This window comes from Podarcis erhardii, assembly GCF_964252035.2.
Source record: "Podarcis erhardii genome assembly, chromosome: 14".
NCBI lineage: Eukaryota > Metazoa > Chordata > Lepidosauria > Squamata > Lacertidae > Podarcis > Podarcis erhardii.
The window spans coordinates 781,950-801,835 of record NC_138503.1 but is presented as its reverse complement, the minus strand read 5'-3'; the positions used below and the strand labels follow the sequence as shown (position 1 = coordinate 801,835).

At 41.3% G+C, this 19,886-nt stretch overlaps 1 protein-coding gene across 5 annotated transcripts in view; it reads left to right on the top strand.

The window, feature by feature from the left end:
* SNX33 (sorting nexin 33) overlaps positions 1 to 19,886 on the top strand; it is a 46,007-nt gene that overhangs the window by 8,437 nt on the left and 17,684 nt on the right. Inside the window, exon 2 of one of the 5 annotated variants that reach the window (XM_081838979.1) lies at positions 18,782 to 19,102. The exons of 3 other annotated variants lie outside the window; for them this stretch is intronic. In XM_081838979.1, the coding sequence (XP_081695105.1) occupies positions 18,782 to 18,957 (176 nt within the window). In that variant the 3' untranslated portion in view covers positions 18,958 to 19,102. Of the gene's footprint in view, positions 1 to 674; positions 779 to 18,781; positions 19,103 to 19,886 lie in introns of those variants that run through there. One more of the 5 variants, XM_081838980.1, reaches the window with a different exon arrangement.

Genomic DNA, 19,886 nt, shown 5'->3' with positions numbered 1-19,886 from the left:
AAAGTATTGGAGCCTCAGCTTCACGATCTGTCCTTCCAGCGAACACTCAGGGCTGATTTCCTTAAGAATGGAGAGGTTTGATCTTCTTGCAATCCATGGGACTCTCCAGCACCATAATTCAAAAGCATCAATTCTTCAGCGATCAGCCTTCTTTATGGTCCAGCTCTCACTTCCATACATCACTACAGGGAAAACCATAGCTTTTACTATACAGACCTTTGTTGGCAAGAAGATATCTCTACTTTTTAAGATGCTGTCTAGGTTTGCCATTGCTTTTCTCCCAAGAAGCAGGCGTCTTTTAATTTCGTGGCTGCTGTCACCATCTGCAGTGATCATGGAGCCCAAGAAAGTAAAATCTCTCACTGCCTCCATTTCTTCCCATTCTATTTGCCAGGAGGTGATGGGACCAGTGGCCATGATCTTCGTTTTTTTGATGTTGAGCTTCAAACCATATTTTGCGCTCTCCTCTTTCACCCTCAATAAAAGGTTCTTTAATTCCTCCTCACTTTCTGTCATCAAGGTTGTGTCATCTGCATATCTTATGTCATCCAGCCCAGCCTTTCGCATGATGACTTCTGCATATAAGTTAAATAAGCAGGGAGACAATATACAGCCTTGTTGTACTCCTTTCCCAATTTTGAACCAATCGGTTGTTCCATATCCATATTTTTCAGGTGGAGGGATCAGCAAACAGGAAGTTCTGGATAAACATGAGCTGTTGGAGCATAGGGAGTTAGTATTTCCTATGCCTTGCAGCAGATGACTTCTTTTCCACAGTGGGAATTCTTTTTATATATATAATTTTTTATTGATTTTACATAATTTTATACATTTTAACTTTAACCATTTCAAAACATTAAAATAAAAGTTCTTGCCATCTCTGTATACTCCATCCATTTAGTCTGCCATTCTTCTCTGGTTGGCCCTTCTCCCTCCTTCCATCTCTGGGCTAGAAGTATTCTTTCTGCCGTCATTGTGTACATGAAAAGCTTTTTGTCTTCTTTTGGTATCTCTTCACCTATTATACCTAACTAAAAAGCTTCTGGTTTTTTAACAAAAGTTTTCTTAAACATTTTCTTTAACTCATTACTGTATATATCATTTCCCAGAAAGCTTTTACCACTCCACAGACCACCACATATGGTAGAAGGTACACTCTTTCCCTTTACATTTCCAACACAGATTTGAACTAGTTCTATACATTTTCGCAATTTTACTCAGTGTTAGATACTAACAGTACATCATTTTCATATAGTTGTACTTCAACGAACAGCATGCAGTAAATTCTAAATCCTCTTTCCATAACTTTTCCCATAATGAAAATTGGATATTGTTTCCAAAGTCTCTTGCCCAGTGAATCATCACTGTCTTAACTTCTTCATCTTTTGTACAGTGGAACCTTGAGTTGCAGACATAATCCGTCCTGGAGGCACGTCTGCAGCTCGAAGCGTTCGCATCCTGAGGTGCTTTGTCTGCGCATGCGCGGCGCGATTTAGCGCTTCTGCACGAGTGGCAAAACTCGGAAGTAACCGTTCCAGTACTTCCGGGTTGCTGCGGGACGCAACTTGAAAAAACGTAACCTGAAGCGGATGCAACATGAGGCATGACTGTATACAATTCTAAAAGTAATTTGTACATTTTTTAAAGTACTTTCACATTATTTTGCAACAGATCTATTTCAAACCTCGACCTCTCTGTATCAAAACCTTTTTTCTTATCTACTTTAAAGACGTCATTTTATTGATGATACTGTAACCAATCTGTTAGTAACTCTCTTATATCTTCATTTTTAGTTGATCTTCTGCTTCTGTTAATGATTCTTTATAAGTGGCCCACTCCCCTCTCATATTCAATTTTTTAACCGAAATTGCTTCCAATGGAGAGAGTCACCATGGTGTTCTCCGCTCCAGTAAACTTTTGTATCTATCCCATACCCCATAGATTGATTTTCTTACCAGGTGGTTCAGGAATCCCTTGTGTACTCTCGTTTTTTCATACCATAAATATGCAAGCTACCCAAACCTATTATCATCACCATCAACGTCTAAAGATCTGGGGTTTTTAAAAACAAAATCCAATCCTGAAGCCAGAAAAGGCAGGACGCTTCATAATATAACTTCAAATCTGGCAAGGAGAAGCCACCTCTTTCTTTAGAGTCTGTCAGTAACTTATATTTTATTCTTGGTTTAGTCCCCTGCCAGATAAATTTAGATATTGTTTTTTGCCATTCTTTAAAGTGCCCTACCACACTGATCGTGGTATTGATTGAAACAGAAATAGTATTCTTGGTAGCACATTTATTTTTATAGCTGATATTCTTCCCTAAAATGATAAATTCATCCTTCCCCACACCTCCAAGTTTCTCTTTACTTCTTTCCACATAGGTATGTAATTATCATTAAATTTATTAATATTTTTTGAAGTTAACTATACCCCTAAATAGTTGACCTTTTCCCCCACAGTTATTTCTATGATCAATTATTTAGATTGTACTGTCATATTTTTGACCAACATTTTGGGTTTTGTCTTATTAAGTTTAAAACCAGCAACTTGTCCAAACTGCTGAATCTTTTCTTTTTTTTTTTTTAAAAAAATAATTTTTATTAATTTTACAACACAAACAAAAAACAAACAAACATAACACGACTTCCCCAAACCTCCCCTTCACTGCATTCTTGTTTTACAATTTTTTAGCAATCCTTCATCCATTTTTATATTTAATTCTCTTTAAAGTTTTCTTAAGCTTAAGTTTTTACAGCTGTAATTCTTTATATCCAATCCCTTGACATCTTAACATTCCGAAATTTTACAACAATTTTTAAGATAGATTTTGATTTTTTTCCAGTCTTCTTCCACTGTCTCTCTCCTCTGGTCACGGATTCTGCCGGTCATCTCTGCCAGTCCCATAAATTCAGTCACCTTGGTCTGCCATTCTTCCAGAGTAGGTAATTCTTTAGTCTTCCAATACTTTGCCAAAAGAATTCTTGCTGCTGTTGTTGCGTACATAAAAAATGTTCTATCTTTCTTTGGAACCATTTGGCCTACCATGCCCAAGAGAAAAGCCTCCGGTTTCTTTACAAATGTCCACTTAAGGATTTTCTTAATTTCATTATAGATCATTTCCCAGTAGGCTTTAATCTTCGGGCAGGTCCACCAAAGATGATAAAAAGTTCCTTCACATTCATTACACTTCCAACAGTTGTTATTGGGCAAATGATATATCTTTGCAAGCTTGACTGGGGTCATGTACCACCTATAGATCATTTTCATTATATTCTCTTTTAGGGCACTACATGCCGTAAATTTAATACCTGTGGTCCATAACTGCTCCCAGTCAGCAAACATAATATCATGACCAATATCTTGTGCCCACTTAATCATGGCTGATTTAACCGTTTCATCCTGTGTGTTCCATTTTAGCAGCAAGTTATACATTCTAGACAAATTCTTAGTATTGGGTTCTAACAATTCTGTTTCTAACTTTGACCTCTCCTTCTGGAATCCTAGTTTCCTGTCCTGCTTAAAGGTCTCATTAATCTGGTAATAATGTAACCAGTCTCGGACTTTAGGTTTCAATTTCTCAAAGCTCTGTAGTTTCAACTTTTCACCATCATATTCTATAATTTCACAATATTTTGGCCAGTCTGAATCCATGTTCAGTCTTTTTACCGCCTTGGCTTCCATTGGTGACAACCACCTGGGGGTTTTACTCTCTAACAAATCTTTATATCGGTTCCATACATTATACAGTGCTTTCCTGACAATATGGTTTTTAAAGTTTCTATGAACCTTTACCTTGTCATACCATAAATATGCATGCCAACCAAAGTTTTTATCGTAACCTTCCAGATCAAGAATATCTGTATTCTCAAGAAGTAGCCATTGTTTCAACCAGCAAAAAGCTGCTGCTTCATAGTAAAGTCTTAAGTCCGGCAGGGCAAAGCCCCCTCTATCCTTTGCATCAGTCAAAATCTTAAATTTTATTCTGGGTTTTTTGCCCTGCCAGACAAATTTAGATATATCTTTCTGCCACTTCTTGAAACAGTCCATCTTGTCTAAAATTTGCAATGTCTGGAACAAAAATAACAATCTCGGCAATACATTCATCTTAATAACAGCAATTCGGCCTAACAAGGAAAGTCTCAGCCTAGACCATATATCGAAATCTTTCTTCACTTCCAACCAACATTTCTCATAATTATCTTTGAATAAATTCACATTCTTAGATGTTAAATTCACCCCCAGATATTTTACTCTTTTTGCAATTTCCAAACCGGTTTCTCTTTGGAAACTATCTTTTTCCCCCATCGTTAGATTTTTTTCCAACACCTTTGTCTTAAGCTTATTTAATTTGAAACCTGCTACTTGACCAAATATTTCAATTAATTCCAAAACTCTTTTTGTACTGGCTTCTGGCTGTTGCAATGTCAAAACTAGGTCATCTGCAAATGCTCTTAACTTATAATGTTTAGTTCCGACCTGTATTCCTTTAACCAGCTGGTCCCTTCTAATCATATTCAGGAAAACCTCCAGTACCGATATAAACAATAGAGGGGATATTGGGCATCCCTGTCGTGTCCCTTTCTCTATTGGGATCTCGTCCATGACCATACCATTTACAATTAGTTTAGCCTTTTGCTCAGAATATATTGCACCTATACCGTTTTCAAAGTTTTTGCCTACCCCCATCCCTTGGAGATTCCTCTTCATAAAACTCCAGCAAATATTGTCAAAGGCTTTCTCTGCATCCACAAAAATCAACACAGCTTTTCTATTTATGTCAGTTTCCAGAAGTTCCAAAATGTCTATAATGTTCCTCACATTGTCTGACAATTGTCTACCTGGTAGAAAGCCTGTTTGGTCCCTGTGAATCTCCTCTAACAAAACTTTTTTAAATCTTTTTGCTAAAATGTCTGCAAAAATTTTATAATCCACATTCAGAAGTGATATAGGGCGGTAGTTCTTGACTTGATGTTTCTCAGTTTCTGTCTTCGGTATAAGTGAGATGAATGCTTCCTTCCACGATTCGGGAGCCTTTTTCCCCTCCAAGATTTGATTGCAAACTTCTTTCAATGGTTGTACTAACCATTCCTTCAATGCTTTATAGTATCTCGCAGTTAGTCCATCTGGTCCTGGTGATTTCCCTAGTTGCATATCCTGAATGGCACTCTCTATTTCTTGATCTGTAATTTTCTCATTCAAACTCCTTCTGTTTTTTCCCGAAATTTTTGGCAGGCCGTATTTTTCAATAAATTCTTCTATCTCTTGTTCATTCTTTGGCCCTTGTTTATACAGTTTCTTGAAAAAACTTTGAAAGCAGTTACTTATCTCATTTGGTTTATTAATAAACTTCCCATCTACTTCGAGTGATGTCACCGTATTCAGCTTTTGTCTCTTTTTCAATTGCCATGACAGTAGCTTCCCACATTTATCTGCTAACTCGAAGGTCTTTTGCCTCATTTGTTTTATTTTCCATTCTATTTCCTGATTCATCAGTTCCATATATTGTGTTTGATGAAACTTTATTTCTCTTAAAATCTCATGAGACTTAGGCTTAGATCTCAGTTTCTTCTCCCCTTCTTTTATTAGGTTCCAAATTTTCTCTTTCCTCTCATTCTGTTTTTTCCTCTTTATTGAATTCTGTTGTATTAGGAAGCCACGCATCACGGCTTTGCTTGCGTCCCAAATTACTCTTTTTTCGACATCTGATCTCAGGTTTATCTCGAAGTAGTCTTTAAGTGTCTTTTGGGCCTTTTTACAAATTTCTTCATCTCCAAAAAGGGTGTCATTCATTCTCCATCTAAAGGTTCCAGCTGTTGTCAGTCTCATTTCCATCTTCACAGCATTATGGTCGGAGCAGGTTTTGGGGCAAATTTCTGTTTTTTTAACCCTTGATGCCAGATTACTAGAAATCCATATTTGGTCGATTCTAGTCCATGTCATTTTTGCTTCAGAGAAAAAAGTTCCCTCCCTTTCCAGAGGGTTCCTAGTTCTCCAAATGTCAATCAAGTCCATAGTGTCAGTCAGTTCAAAAAAAGTCTTTGGTAGTCTTCCATCATTGGATATTACTTGTCTTTGGGCCTTGTCCATGTTTGTGGAGACAACTCCATTCATATCGCCCATCATTATAATTTTAAGGTCCAAAAAGTCCATTAGAGTCTCATGCAACTTCTTGAAGAATTCAGCCTTCCCCTCATTTGGTGCGTAAACTCCAACAATCAAAATCTTTTCTCCTTGAATTTGAATTTCCACTGCCAGGTATCTTCCTTGCTCGTCCTTAAAGATCATTTTTGGCTCGAATTTTTCCTTGACATAAATCACTACTCCTCTTTTCTTGACTCTATCTGATGAGATAAATTCTAATCCTAGTCTCTTATTTGTTAGAAGTTTTCTATGTGCCCTGGCAATGTGGGTTTCTTGTAAGCAAATTACATCTAAGTGTTCTTTCTTTAATATATGAAACACTTGGCCCCTTTTTCGGGGATGGTTTAGACCATTACAATTCCAACTCAAGAGTTGCAGAGACATTTTTATTACTGGGTACCTCTTCCACCGACTGCACCAAGTTGTTGCTCCTCCTCGGTCGGTGCTTGGTTCAATCCAAATGATAGGTTTGAAATGTCCGGTATTTCCCTCTCACTAGCAGTTCCTTTCTGAAGATCCTCTAAGTTTCTTTCCAGAAAAAGTTCTTTATCCTGATTTGTTTTTATTTTAATTTTCTTCCCTTTAAAGTTGAAGGACAGCCCTTGTGGGAATTCCCACCTGAATGGAATATTGTTCTGTTTGAGTAAATCAACTAAATCTTTAAATTGAATTCTGACCTCCAAAAAGTGTTTAGGAATATCCTTGAAGATCTGTATCTGGGAGTTTTTAATGACCAAGGCCTTCTGGAAATGTAAATTCAATATTTTATCTCTTTGTTCCTTTGATCTCAGGGTGATTAGGCAATCTCTTGGTTTCTTGCCTTGCTTCCTGCCAATCCGAAAGGCTGTAGTTATTACAAATTCATCTTCCTCTCCATCTAGTTCATCATTCCAGAAATCTTGAAATTTATCTGTAAGGAATTCCCCAAGCTTGTCCTCTTCCTCTTCTGGTACCAATCTCAGTTTCAGGTTCTTACTTTTCCTCTCCAATTCCAACAGGGCTAAAGCTGCATCATGTTCATGTACTTTCTTTGCAATAGGCGCAAATTTTCCCTTGGTTTCTTCAGCAGTGGTCCTGGCACTCTCAGCTATTTTCCTTGTTTCCGTACTCTCTTGGATTAAACGATTGATAGAGTCTGTATTAGATGATATTGTCGTTGTGTTCAGGTCTAGTCTTGTTGTCAGCTCCGTCAGTTTCTTAGAGTTCTCTGTAGACTGTTTAGTAAGCTCTGCAGACTGCTTAGTAAGTACTTCTAAAGATTGATTTATTCTGAGTAGAGCCTGTGTCATAGAATCCATTGATGCTGCTGTTGTTTTCTCTTGTGCAGCTGCTGCTCCTGATATAGAACCTCTTTTTTGAACTTGTTTTTGAGCCTGCTTTGTTTTACTTCTTGTTGAAATTTCTTCCAGCGGGTTGCTCATAACTCAAGGTCGTTCACACAGGAAAGTTGCAAGTGGAAAATCCCGCTGAATACACCGTAATGCAACTGAAGCCCTCTAGAGGGAGAAATTATATCCAAACAGAGGTAACAGCTATACAAAGAAACGGAAAGTTCCAAAAGCACAAGTCCAACCAAAAGTCTGACCAAAGTCCCTACTTTGTAGCACTTTATGGTATTAAAACTTTAATCCACCAAAGTCCCGTTATTATGTTTCAAGTAGGTCTTATTTTGTAGCCACTATCTTTTGACAGCTCATTTGACAGTTCCTTTTCTAGGCGATCGCTGCTCCGGCAGTCTGGCCAGAAGTGTCGGCAGCGGAAGCTTCCCCGTTCATAACTCTTTCTTTCTTTTACAGGTTAGATTAATTCTGTTCCCCCCCCCTTCCCCTGCTCTACAGGGGGGAGATCCTTTCAATGTCTGGTCTGGTAAAATTTAAAGTAGCTTTCCTTTTAAATACAGCTCAGTCTTTTCATTGCTCCGTAACTCATGCAGATCCGGGAGGCTGACTTCCTTAATTTTGCCTTTCCCGTTTTCAGCCAAATCTTCTAAATTTTTAAAGTCCCGTTTCCTTAATTTTCCGTTATTACTCACGGCTATTTTTGTTGCCAATCGTTAGTTTCAGAAAGGAATCGGCGCTCTCCGTCAATGGCGACGCGGCTTCACTCCGCAAGCTGGGTAGCGATCCTCAGCACCGTGCTCGCCCCGATGCCGCTCCGGAGCCTTTAAAAAGGCTCTTTCACGATACCGGGGGGCGCAAAGGTGCCCACCGAATCTCCTTGCTCATAGGCTTCAGCGCCTGTGATTTTAGGGGTCCCCCGCTTGCCGTAGCGGGTAAGACCCGAACTCGCGGAGCAGTCCTGCCTCGGAGCTCGAGGCAAGGACCGCCATTAAACGCTGGCGCCGACCGGAAGTCCCAAACTGCTGAATCTTTTCTAGTGCCTTTGTTGCACTAGTCAAAGGTTCTTCAATTGTTATTACAAGATTGTCCGCAAAGGCTTTCAATTTATATTCTTTGCTCCCCACCGTAATTCCTTTCACTCCTGCTCTTACAGTTCTATCCAGGACTTCTAGGACTAAAATACCGGTAAATAATAATGGCAACAGGGGACAACCCTGTCTAGTTCCTTTAGTAATGTCACATTTTTCAGTCAGTACATTGTTAACAATCAGTATGGTTTCTGCTCAGAGTATATAGCACCAATTCCTTTGAGAAATGATTCTCCAAATTCCATCCTTTCCATAGTCCATGAAATATTGTCAAAGGCCTTCTCCGCATCAATAAACATCAAAGCTGCTTGCTTATCATTCTTGGCCTACAGATATTCTATTACAGTGATGCCTCGGTTTAAGTCTTCTCTGTCGGTCGTCCATTCCGTGGAACATCCGTGGCAAACCTGGAAGTACCGCAATGGGTTAATTCCGGGTTTTCCACTCACTCACACACAGAAGCGCTAAATCGCGCTTCACGTATATGCAGAAGTGCAAAACTGCTCCACATGCGTGTGCAGAGTGATGCTCTGTCGAGCGTCCAGGGCTCCAGAACGGATCCCGGACTCAAAACGAGGTACCACTATATGTCTATTATATTATGTTGTCTTTCATTTGTCGGCCAGGGAGGAAGCCTGATGAATAATATCTTTTAATACAGTATTTAATCTATTTGCTAAGATATTGGCATAGTTTCTAAACATTATTTAAGAGCGAGATTGGCCTATAGTTTTTAACTTAAAGTACAGTGGTACCTTGGGTTATAGATGCTTCAGGTTACAGACACTTCAGTTACAGACTCCGCTAACCCAGAAATAGTACCTCAGGTTAAGAACTTTGCTTCAGGATGAGAACAGAAATCGTGCTCTGGTGGCGCGTTGGCAGCGGGAGGCCCCATTAGCTAAAGTGGTGCTTCAGGTAGAATCATAGAATCATAGAGTTGGAAGAGACCACAAGGGCCATCGAGTCCAACCCCCTGCCAAGCAGGAAACACCATCAGAGCACTCCTGACATATGGTTGTCAAGCCTCTGCTTAAAGACCTCCAAAGAAGGAGACTCCACCACACTCCTTGGCAGCAAATTCCACTGTCGAACAGCTCCTACTGTCAGGAAGTTCTTCCTAATGTTTAGGTGGAATCTTCTTTCTTGTAGTTTGGATCCATTGCTCCGTGTCCGCTTCTCTGGAGCAGCAGAAAACAACCTTTCTCCCTCCTCTATGTGACATCCTTTTATATATTTGAACGTGGCTATCATATCACCCCTTAACCTCCTCTTATCCAGGCTAAACATGCCCAACTCCCTTAGCCATTCCTCATAAGGCATCGTTTCCAGGCCTTTGACCATTTTGGTTGCCCTCCTCTGGACACGTTCCAGTTTGTCAGTGTCCTTCTTGAACTGTGGTGCCCAGAACTGGACACAGTACTCCAGGTGAGGTCTGACCAGAGCAGAATACAGTGGCACTATTACTTCCCTTGATCTAGATGCTATACTCCTATTGATGCAGCCCAGAATTGCATTGGCTTTTTTAGCTGCCGCGTCACACTGTTGGCTCATGTCAAGTTTGTGGTCAACCAAGACTCCTAGATCCTTTTCACATGTACTGCTCTCAAGCCAGGTGTCACCCATCTTGTATTTGTGCCTCTCATTTTTTTTTGCCCAAGTGCAATACTTTACATTTCTCCCTGTTAGAATTCATCTTGTATGTTTTGGCCCAGTTCTCTAATCTGTCAAGGTCGTTTTGAAGTGTGATCCTGTCCTCTGGGGTGTTAGCCACCTCTCCCAGTTTGGTGTCATCTGCAAATTTGATCAGGATGCCCTTGAGTCCATCATCCAAGTCGTCATCCAAGAAGTCCATTAATCATTCCCCCGTGTCTCTTATTTAAGGATTTTTTCCTCCCACCACTAGGTCTGCGTGCTGTTTGCTCCATTTGGTCTATGACATTTGGGTGATCATCTTCATCAATTGATAGACTCCTACCTTCAGGAGCACTGTCTCCCTCCCCCACATTAGTCAGGTTAAGCACGGTTTCAGGTTAAGAACAGACCTCTGGAATGAATTAAATTCTTAACCCAAGGTACCACTGTAAATCCGAATCCTGTTTAGGAATTAATGTAATATAGGCCTCCTTCCAAGTATCTGGTAATTTACTGTATTTTTCGCTCTATAGGATGCACTTTTTCCCCTCCAAAAATTAAGAGGAAATGTGTGTGTGTGTTATGGAGCGAATGCAGGCTGTGCGGCTAAGCCCAAAGCTAGAACAGGGAGACGGAGCGCTCCGCAACGCTCCGTCTTGCTGTTCTAGCTTGGGGTTAGCTGCTCAAAGCCTCCGCAGGGCAGCGGGGTGAAGGCATCCCGCTGCTCTGCAGAGGTTTCAAAGGCTGCGCTCCGGGGCCTTCAGGTAGCTATCTGCAAGCCTTTGGAGCACAGCAGGAGTTCCCGCTGTGCTCCGAAGGCTTGCAGATAGCCGCTTGAAGCCTGGAGAGCGAGAGGGGTCGGTGCACACCGATCCCTCTTGCTCTCCAGGCTTCGCTTTGCTGGAGAGGCGCTGCACAGTTTTCCCTCCCTGCGCAACGCCCCTTCAGCGAAGCGGGAGGAGAAATGGAACGCGCCCCCCCCCCCCGTTCTCCCCCTCCTATGGTCTGGTGCGTCCTATGGTCCGGTGTGTCCTATAGAGCGAAAAATACGGTACCTCTACTCATTGTTATTCATCATATCTTTGAGTGGAAAACTAGTTGATCTTGTATTTTTTTTATTATATTTAGCTGAGAGTCCATCTGGTCCTGGCAATATTCCTGATTTGGCTTGTCCCATTGCTTGTTGTAATTCCATCATGTAATAGGTGCATTTAGCTGGTATATCTTTTCTTTTGGAATCTTTGGTAATTTATTCTGCTTTAAATAGTCCTAGATTTTAACTATATCTTCTTTTCCAGCCCAATATAGTTCCATATAAAATCTTACAAATTGTCTTCTACTTTCAATTTATTAATTGTATTTATACCTTTCTGACGCACAGCATAAATTAATAATGCAGAGTCTTCAGTAAAAGAATAAAAGCTTTACTGGGTTAAAATAAACTTGTTTGCAAATAACAGCATAGTGAACAGAAGTTTAAACTAGCTTCAGAGCATACACAGAGTTTCCACTGAGCACAGGCTTCACAGGCTCCACCACACACATAGATTGAGACATTGTAGACACTGACTGAGTCACTGAGTCTGCCTGCAAGCAGATACAATACTTATACAGGGAATGAGTGATCCTCAAGATGAGTCACAGTGATTCACCATGCTAAATGATTCTGAAGCTTTTTAGCATTTCACATTTCTAGACTCCTTTACTGCTTCTGCTCTCAAATACCTTTGTCACATGACACCTTCTTCTTTAATTGCCACACTAAAAGTTTCCCTGGTTTATTAAGAAATTCAAAATTTTTATGTTTCATCAATTTTTCACCCACTCAACTTCCTGATTTATTAGCATCGAAAATTGGGTTTGTAACATCTTAATACACTGTTTTATCAGTTCGTTTCTGGGTTTCTTAATTAATTGCTTTTCATAAACTCATCTAATAACTCTTTTTCTTCCCTTGCCTTTTTCTGCAAGGTGTTTTGTTGTGTAAAGAAACCTCTCATCACTGCCTTACTTGTGTCCCAAACCACATTTAAGTCCGTACCATGATTCAAATTCAATTCAAAATAATCTCTCAGGGTTTTTTGAGCTTTCTGCAAGGTCATTTGATTATCTAATAGTCCTTCATTTAGCCTCCACCTAAATGGTGAGTTTTCTTCTCTTCTTAATTCCAATAAAATTGCATTATGATCCTAAAGTGTCCTTGGTTGTATTTCCACCTTTCTCGTTCTTAATGTTAGTCACTGGAAATCCATATTGAGGCTATTCTTCTAGCAAATTGATTTGGTTCTGAGAAAAAAGTATATTCCCTTTCCAAAGGGTTTTTGAATCTCCAAATGTCCGTTAATGTAAGATTTTCCACCAGATTAAAAAAAGGTGGCAAGTAGTCTCCCTTCTTTCGAATCCGTCTTTCTTATTGTTCTATCTATATCCAGGGACACTACCCCATTAGTATCACCCGTAAATATTATTTTCTGATCTGTAAATTCAAATAATTTTTCCTCTAACAGTTTATAAAGTTCCAATTTTCTTTCATTCGGTGTGTATATTCTATTACATATTTTTTTTGCCTTGTGATGTTATGTGTTTGGCTATCATTCTTTCCTCCTCATCTTTAAAAATTTGCTGCAGGTCATATCTGTCTATACATAAATTACTACTCCTTTTTGTCTTATCTGATGTTATGAATTCTTTTCCTAATCTTTTATTTGTTAAGACTTTTCTCTGTTTCCTCGCTATGTGTATAGCAGTCTTGTATCTATACTTCCCATTAGAAAGATCGTACTTCCAGAGTTCAAGTAAGTCTTTATTTCCAAATTATAGCTCCCCCTTTATGTACAGGGATGGGAGTTAGTCCTTCTTTATTTTCCAACCCTGTAAATTATTTAGTGAAAGTTATTTGGCAGCAAAAGAAAAACAAAATGCAATCTGCTACTCTAGCACTTGTAGAAAGTCCCCATGCAGAGTAGAGCTCATCACAGCCAGGACAAACCTCCTTTTTTCATCCCATCTTTTTTGCCAATTATAATCCAGATTTTTTTGCCAATTAATTAATCCTTTTGGCTTTTAGCTTTAATTTATCCGAGAGCTTGCAGCTTTTTTGCTTGGAGCCTGAGGCTTCTCACCACGGGGTAGCGAATGGATCCTAGCACTCGCAGCTCAATCTCGCCCTTCTTCCCTGGTCTTTATAGGGCGGATCGGGGGCAAGAGAGCTTGCTAAGTGCACAGCCATATCCCCAGCACCCAAAACATCCTTTTGGGCTTCTTCCAAAGGTACACAGCGCCTTTGTGTTTCCCCTAAATCCCTTGCGGCGATCGAGTCTGTCCCAGAGAACTAGACTCACACTCCAATGCGATCTGCAGCAAACTGGAAATCCACGGTGGGAATTCTGTGTCCATGTCTCAAAGCAGTTTCTGTGTGGCTTAACCTGCAGTGTCCTTGCAATCCCCAATGAGGATGGAACAAGGATGGCCAAGTTGGGAGGGCGAGAAACTGGCTGTTTCACAGGAACATTTCTGGGGAATTAAAGGACCTATTCCCCCCAGCATAAAAATTTGCATATGTAAATTATCTGTAGAGATGCCTCTGGCAGGTTAAAGTGAAGGGGAGCAGGGACTGTACTTTGCCCAGCTGTAAAATAAGTAAAACAAAACAAAACAAAGTTTTTAAAAGGGAGGAAAGAGGCAGCAGATCTGAGGCCTTAGCACAGAAGTTCTGGAGCTGCCCCTGTTTGCTAGCTTGTTGAACCAAGCCAGTCTCTCTGGAAGCTTATTAATGCTCTGATCTCAACCCCTTGTTGCATGCATTTCGCTCAGCTTTCCCTATGGGAATTTTATTTATTTGTAACATAATTAATTTTATTCATATCCTGGGTTCCCCCTCCCTTCCAGCTGTTAATGCATGCAGATGCAGAATAGCTCACAAACTAAGTTAATGGAAGACTAGAATTTAAAATATAGTACAATAAAGAAGTACAATCCCAGGTTACTTTCAGGATTGCCTTACCCCAGACATGACCTTTTGATCATGTCAGTCTGCAGAACTGGTTACAGGTCCACATCATGCTTGCTCCGCACTCGTAAGAAGTCAGTCTTGTAGTGGAATAGCACCTACACTTTGGAACTCCCTGCCTGTTGACATTAGGCAGGCATCCTCACTGCAACCTTTCAGCACCTGCTTAAAATATCTTTGAGAATTTACTTTTTTGATAATTTGTAAGCAGCTTAGAGGTTTTCTGTAATCAAGCAGCATATAAATGTTGTTATATAGGTAAAATAAATAAATAAATGTAACAGTCAGGCATGAAAGCAGAATTGAAACAAGGGATCTGAAAGGATTCCATGACACCCAGCCTTTTGGTTTCATTACAAAGAGCCGCTGTCTCTGTGTGTGAGAGAAACAGAGACAGAGGCTGGCTGAGACTTATCTCCCTGGAACTGTGCCCAGGCATTGAGAAAAAAGGCAGACACACAGAGATCAGCAGCTCACAGGGGCACATGGGCATGGTTACACAGAGAGCTTGTCACCGCACAGGCAGCATTGTGGTGGCTCTTGGTTCTAAGACCTGGCGAGGCTGCCACGCTCTGCAGGGGGTGCAGAAGGAGGGCCTTGCCAGGGGCCTTTCCAGTTCAGCTCTGCTTCCCTCAGATTGGGGAGGCTCTTGTCCCAGGCAGACACTGCAGTAAAAGCATAAGAAGAGCCTGCTGGATCCAGCCCATGGCCCGTCTTGGCCAGCATCCTGTTCTCACCGTGGCCAAGAGCCCTCTTCCCTCCCTTCCAGCAACTGGTTTTCAGAACCCCTTGTGTACCTTGACTTTCTCCTAAACCATATACGTGTGCCAACCAAACCTGTTGTTGAAGCCCTCTAAATCTAATAAATCTGTGTCTTTAAGTATGATCTACTCTCTAATCCATGACAGCCCAGTCGCAGCATGGTATACTGTATTTTTCGCTCTATAAGACGCACCAGACCATAAGATGCACCTAGTTTTTGGAGGAGGAAAGCAAGAAACAAAATATTCTGAATCCCAGAAACCAGAGCAAGAGGGATCGCAGCCTCCATTCGCTCCATAAGACGCACACACATTTCCCCTTACTTTCCCCTTACTTTTTAGGAGGGAAAAGGTGCGTCTTATAGAGCAAAAAATACGGTAATTCAAGATCAGGTAGAGCAAAACCCCGCTCTCCCTCTGGTCAATAAGAATTAGATGTTTTATTCTTGGCCTTTTACCATTCCATTTAACCTTGCGATGGCCCTTCTCCAGTTTTGAAAACAATTCATACCTCCTAAAATGGGAATGGTTTGAAATAAAAAAATCATTTTTGGTAAAACATTCATCTTAACTGCCAATATCCTACCCCAAGGATAGGAGAGAGGTGAAGTTTGCTCCAGATTTCAAAATTTTTCTTAATTTCATTCTATGATTTCTTGATACAAGTCTATGCATTTAGCTGAGAACCAAACTCCTAGGTTGAGATGCCTGAAGAGAGAAATAATAATAATAATAATAATTTTTATTTATACCCCACCCTCCCCAGCCAAGGCCAGGCTCAGGGCAGCTAACAAGCAATAATAAAAACAAGTTGAATGAATACAAACTTAAAAACAAGATTAAAATACATTAAAATATTGAAAATGCAGCCTCATCACAGGAGGAGAAAGGAAAAAGAAAGAGGGGGAGGGAATCAAACTGATTCCAAGCCAAAGGCCACCGGGAGCCAGTGCAGCTGGAAAAGCACTGGGTGAATATGCTCCCATGGCAGAGACTCTGTGAGGAGCCTCGCTGCAGCATTTTGCACCTGCTGGAGTTTCTGGGACAGTTTCAAGGGCGGCCCCGCGTAGAACGAATTACAGTAGTCAAGCCTGGAGATGACCGTCGCATGGATCACTGTGGCCAGGTCGGGGCGGGAAAGGTAAGGGACCAACTGCTTGATGCGGCGAAGGTGGAAAAATGTCGCCTTGGCTGTTGCTGTAACCTGCGCCTCCATGGAAAGGGAGGCGTCAAGGATTACACCCAAACTCTTAACGGAGGGCAATGGCACTAATTGGGCCCCCGCAAGAGAAGGGAGTTGGTCTCTCATCCCCATGCCATCCTGACCCAGCCATAGGACCTCTGTCTTTGAAGGATTTAGTTTCAGTCGGCTCCTACAAAACCATCCAGCCACAGCTTCCAAGCATCTGGTCAGTGTATCCGGGGCCGAGTCGGTGTGGCCATCCATCAGCAGATTTTTTTTTTATAAAAAAGTAATATTTATTACTTTTCCAACAATTTAAACACTACAAAAAAAAGAAAAAAAAGAAAAAGAACAATACAATACAATACAAAAACACTACATAACACTAACACATTAAACTAACAAAACAAAGCAAAAACAGTTTAAAACACATCAAATAATTTCAGTATCTTATCTTTCATTCACTTATTTCCGCGACCTCCTCACACCTCCCTTCTTGTATTCCACTTCTGTTAATTGTTTCGGCTATTCCTTTCCATCTTCCTCTGTTTTCTATCCTATAATTATCTTAACACATTCTAACCTTATTTTTTCCTTTAATCTCTATTAATCTGTTTATACTTAATTCCTTATAACATTTCCACTAAAGCCATATAACTTCATTCCAACATTTTTCTAACATTCATTAATTTTACAATATTTCCGTAAATAATCTTTAAACTTTTTCCAGTCTTCTTCCACCGACTCTTCTCCCTGGTCTCGGATTCTGCCAGTCATTTCCGCCAGTTCCATATAGTCCATCAACTTCATCTGCCATTCTTCCCGGGTGGGTAAATCTTGTGTCTTCCAATACTTCGCGATGAGTATTCTTGCTGCTGTTGTTGCATACATGAAAAATGTTCTATCCTTCTTTGGCACCAATTGGCCGACCGTGCCCAGGAGAAAGGCCTCTGGTTTCTTCAGGAAGGTATATTTAAATACCTTTTTCATTTCGTTATAAATCATCTCCCAGAATGTCTTAATCCTTGGCCATGTCCACCATAGGTGAAAGAATGTACCTTCAATCTCATTACATTTCCAACATTTATTATCGGGCAAATGGTAAATTTTTGCAAGCTTGACTGGTGTCATGTACCACCTATAAATCATTTTCATTAAGTTTTCTCTTAGGGCATTACATGCCGTGAATTTCATACCAGTGGTCCATAACTGTTCCCAGTCAGCCATCATTATGTTATGTCCAACATCTTGTGCCCATTTAATCATATCAGATTTCACCATTTCATCCTGCGTGTTCCATTTCAACAGCAAGTTATACATTCTTGACAAATTCTTGGTTTTTGGATCCAACAATTCTGTTTCCAATTTTGATTTTTCCACCTGGAAACCAACTTTTTTGTTCAAATTGTATGCCTCCATTATTTGATAATAATGGAGCCAATCTCACACTTTATTTTTCAATTTTTCAAAACTCTGCAATTTTGTTCTGTCTCCATCTTGTTCTAAAATTTCCCAATATTTCGGCCATTTGGCCTCCATATTGAGAAGGGAGTTGGTCTCTCATCCCCATGCCATCCCGACCCAGCCATAGGACCTCTGTCTTTGAAGGATTTAGTTTCAATCGGCTCCCACAAAACCATCCAGCCACAGCTTCCAAGCATCTGGTCAGTGTATCCGGGGCCGAGTCGGTGTGGCCATCCATCAGCAGATAGAGCTGAGTGTCATCAGCATATTGGTGACAGCCCAGCCCAAAGCTCTGGACAGTCTGGGCAAGGGGGTGCATAAAGATGTTAAAAAGCATTGGGGAGAGGATTGCACCCTGCGGCACTTGCCACACCAAGGAGTGGTGCAACGACATCTCCCTCCCTAGCGCCACCCTCTGTCCCCGACCAGAGATAAAAGAGCACAGCCATTTACGGGCTTTGCCCCGTATCCCCATGTTGGTGAGGCGGTGGTCCAGAAGATCATGATTGACCATGTCAAAGGCTGCTGACAAATCTAAAAGAATCAGCCTTCCTGACCCACCTCAATCCAGTTGTCTACGGAGATAATCTGTTAGGGCAACCAGAGCCGTCCTGGTCCCGAAACCAGGACGGAACCCGGACTGAAATGGATCTAAAGCCGATGTTTCCTCCAGAAACCTACCAAGCTGTTCAGCAACTGCTCTCTCAATTACCTTACCCAGATATGGAAGATTTGAAACTGGGCGGTAATTGGATAGGTCTAAAGGATCTAGTGAAGTTTTCTTTAAGAGCGGAAACACCACTGCTTCCTTCAGTTCCCCTGGGAATGTCCCCGTGCCAAGGGACAAATTGATAATTTCAACCAGGGGGGTTCGTGCGACATCTGGACACGCCCTAATCAGCCAAGATGGGCACAGATCGAGAAGGCATGTGGTGGGCCTATCAGCTTGGAGGAATCTATCCACATCAGCAGGGAGTATCTGATCGAAATGGTCCAACACTGGACCCGAAGACAGTTGAGGGGCCTCCAGTTCAGTCACTGTATCTAAATTGGCAGGGAGGTCACGGCAGAGCAACAGGACTTTCTCCACAAAAAGGCTCGCAAATGCCTCACAGCTGTGGGTCGAATTTGTGCTTAAATTTGCTTGTCCTCCTAAGGACGTTATAAATGGATTGATGACCAGAAACGCCAAGAGACAAGCAGAGATGGACTTGAAGAAAGGTTCCAGGGGACAAGTGGAAGTGAGCACAGGACGAAAAGCCTTGAAGGTTGTGGTCGTTGCTGTGGGAAAAGATGGGAAGAAATGGAAGACACACCCCTTTCCCTTTTTTAAACAGGATGAAGCAGAATTATCTTGGAGTGTATACCTTGAATAAAGGTAAAGGGACCCCTGACCATTAGGTCCAGTCATGGCCGATTCTGGGGTTGCGGCACTCATCTCGCTTTATTGGCCGAGGGAGCTGGCGTACATGTGGCCAGCATGACTAAGCCGCTTCTGGCGAACCAGAGCAGCGCATGGAAACGCCATTTACCTTCCCGCCAGAGCAGTACCTATTTATCTACTTGCACTTTGACATGCTTTCGAACTGCTAGGTTGGCAGGAGCAGGGACCGAGCAACGGGAGCTTACCCCATTGCGGGGATTCGAACCGCCGACCTTCAGATCGGCAAGCCCTAGGCTCTGTGGTTTAACCCAGTGTTTCCCAACCTTGTGCCTCCAGCTGTTTTTGGACTACAATTCCCATCATCCCTTGCCACTGGTCTTGCTAGTCAGGGATGATGGGAGTTGTAGTTCAAAAACAGCTGGAGGTACAATTGGCAGACAGATAACCTGAGTGCACTCTTTTCATTTTTGTTTTTTCTTGCTTTTTTTCTCTTGCCTTTCTGTGGTCTTTAATCTTTGCTTGGTCTATGTTAATTATATATATATATTTATGCTTTGCTTTTTGGCATTTTCTTTCTTGGACTAATGAAGAGACACCCCAGAAGGTGGTGGGTGGAAGATGAGGGGCCTTGCATGACAAGAAGTGTGCAGAGGATCTCCCAGGTGGGAGGCTGGTGGAAGGGGGGGAGAGCTCCCTCTTGTGTGTGTGGAATGAGGGTCAAGATACCATTATGGCAGAGGACCTTGAGCTTCTTTCTTCTCCTCTTCTTTTTCTGTTACTTTATTCTTCCCTCTTGCTTCTCTTCTATTTATTTTCTTGGCTCAGAGTTCTCTTTATTGTACTCTATGTGGAAAACTCTCAATAAAGCTGACTTTAAA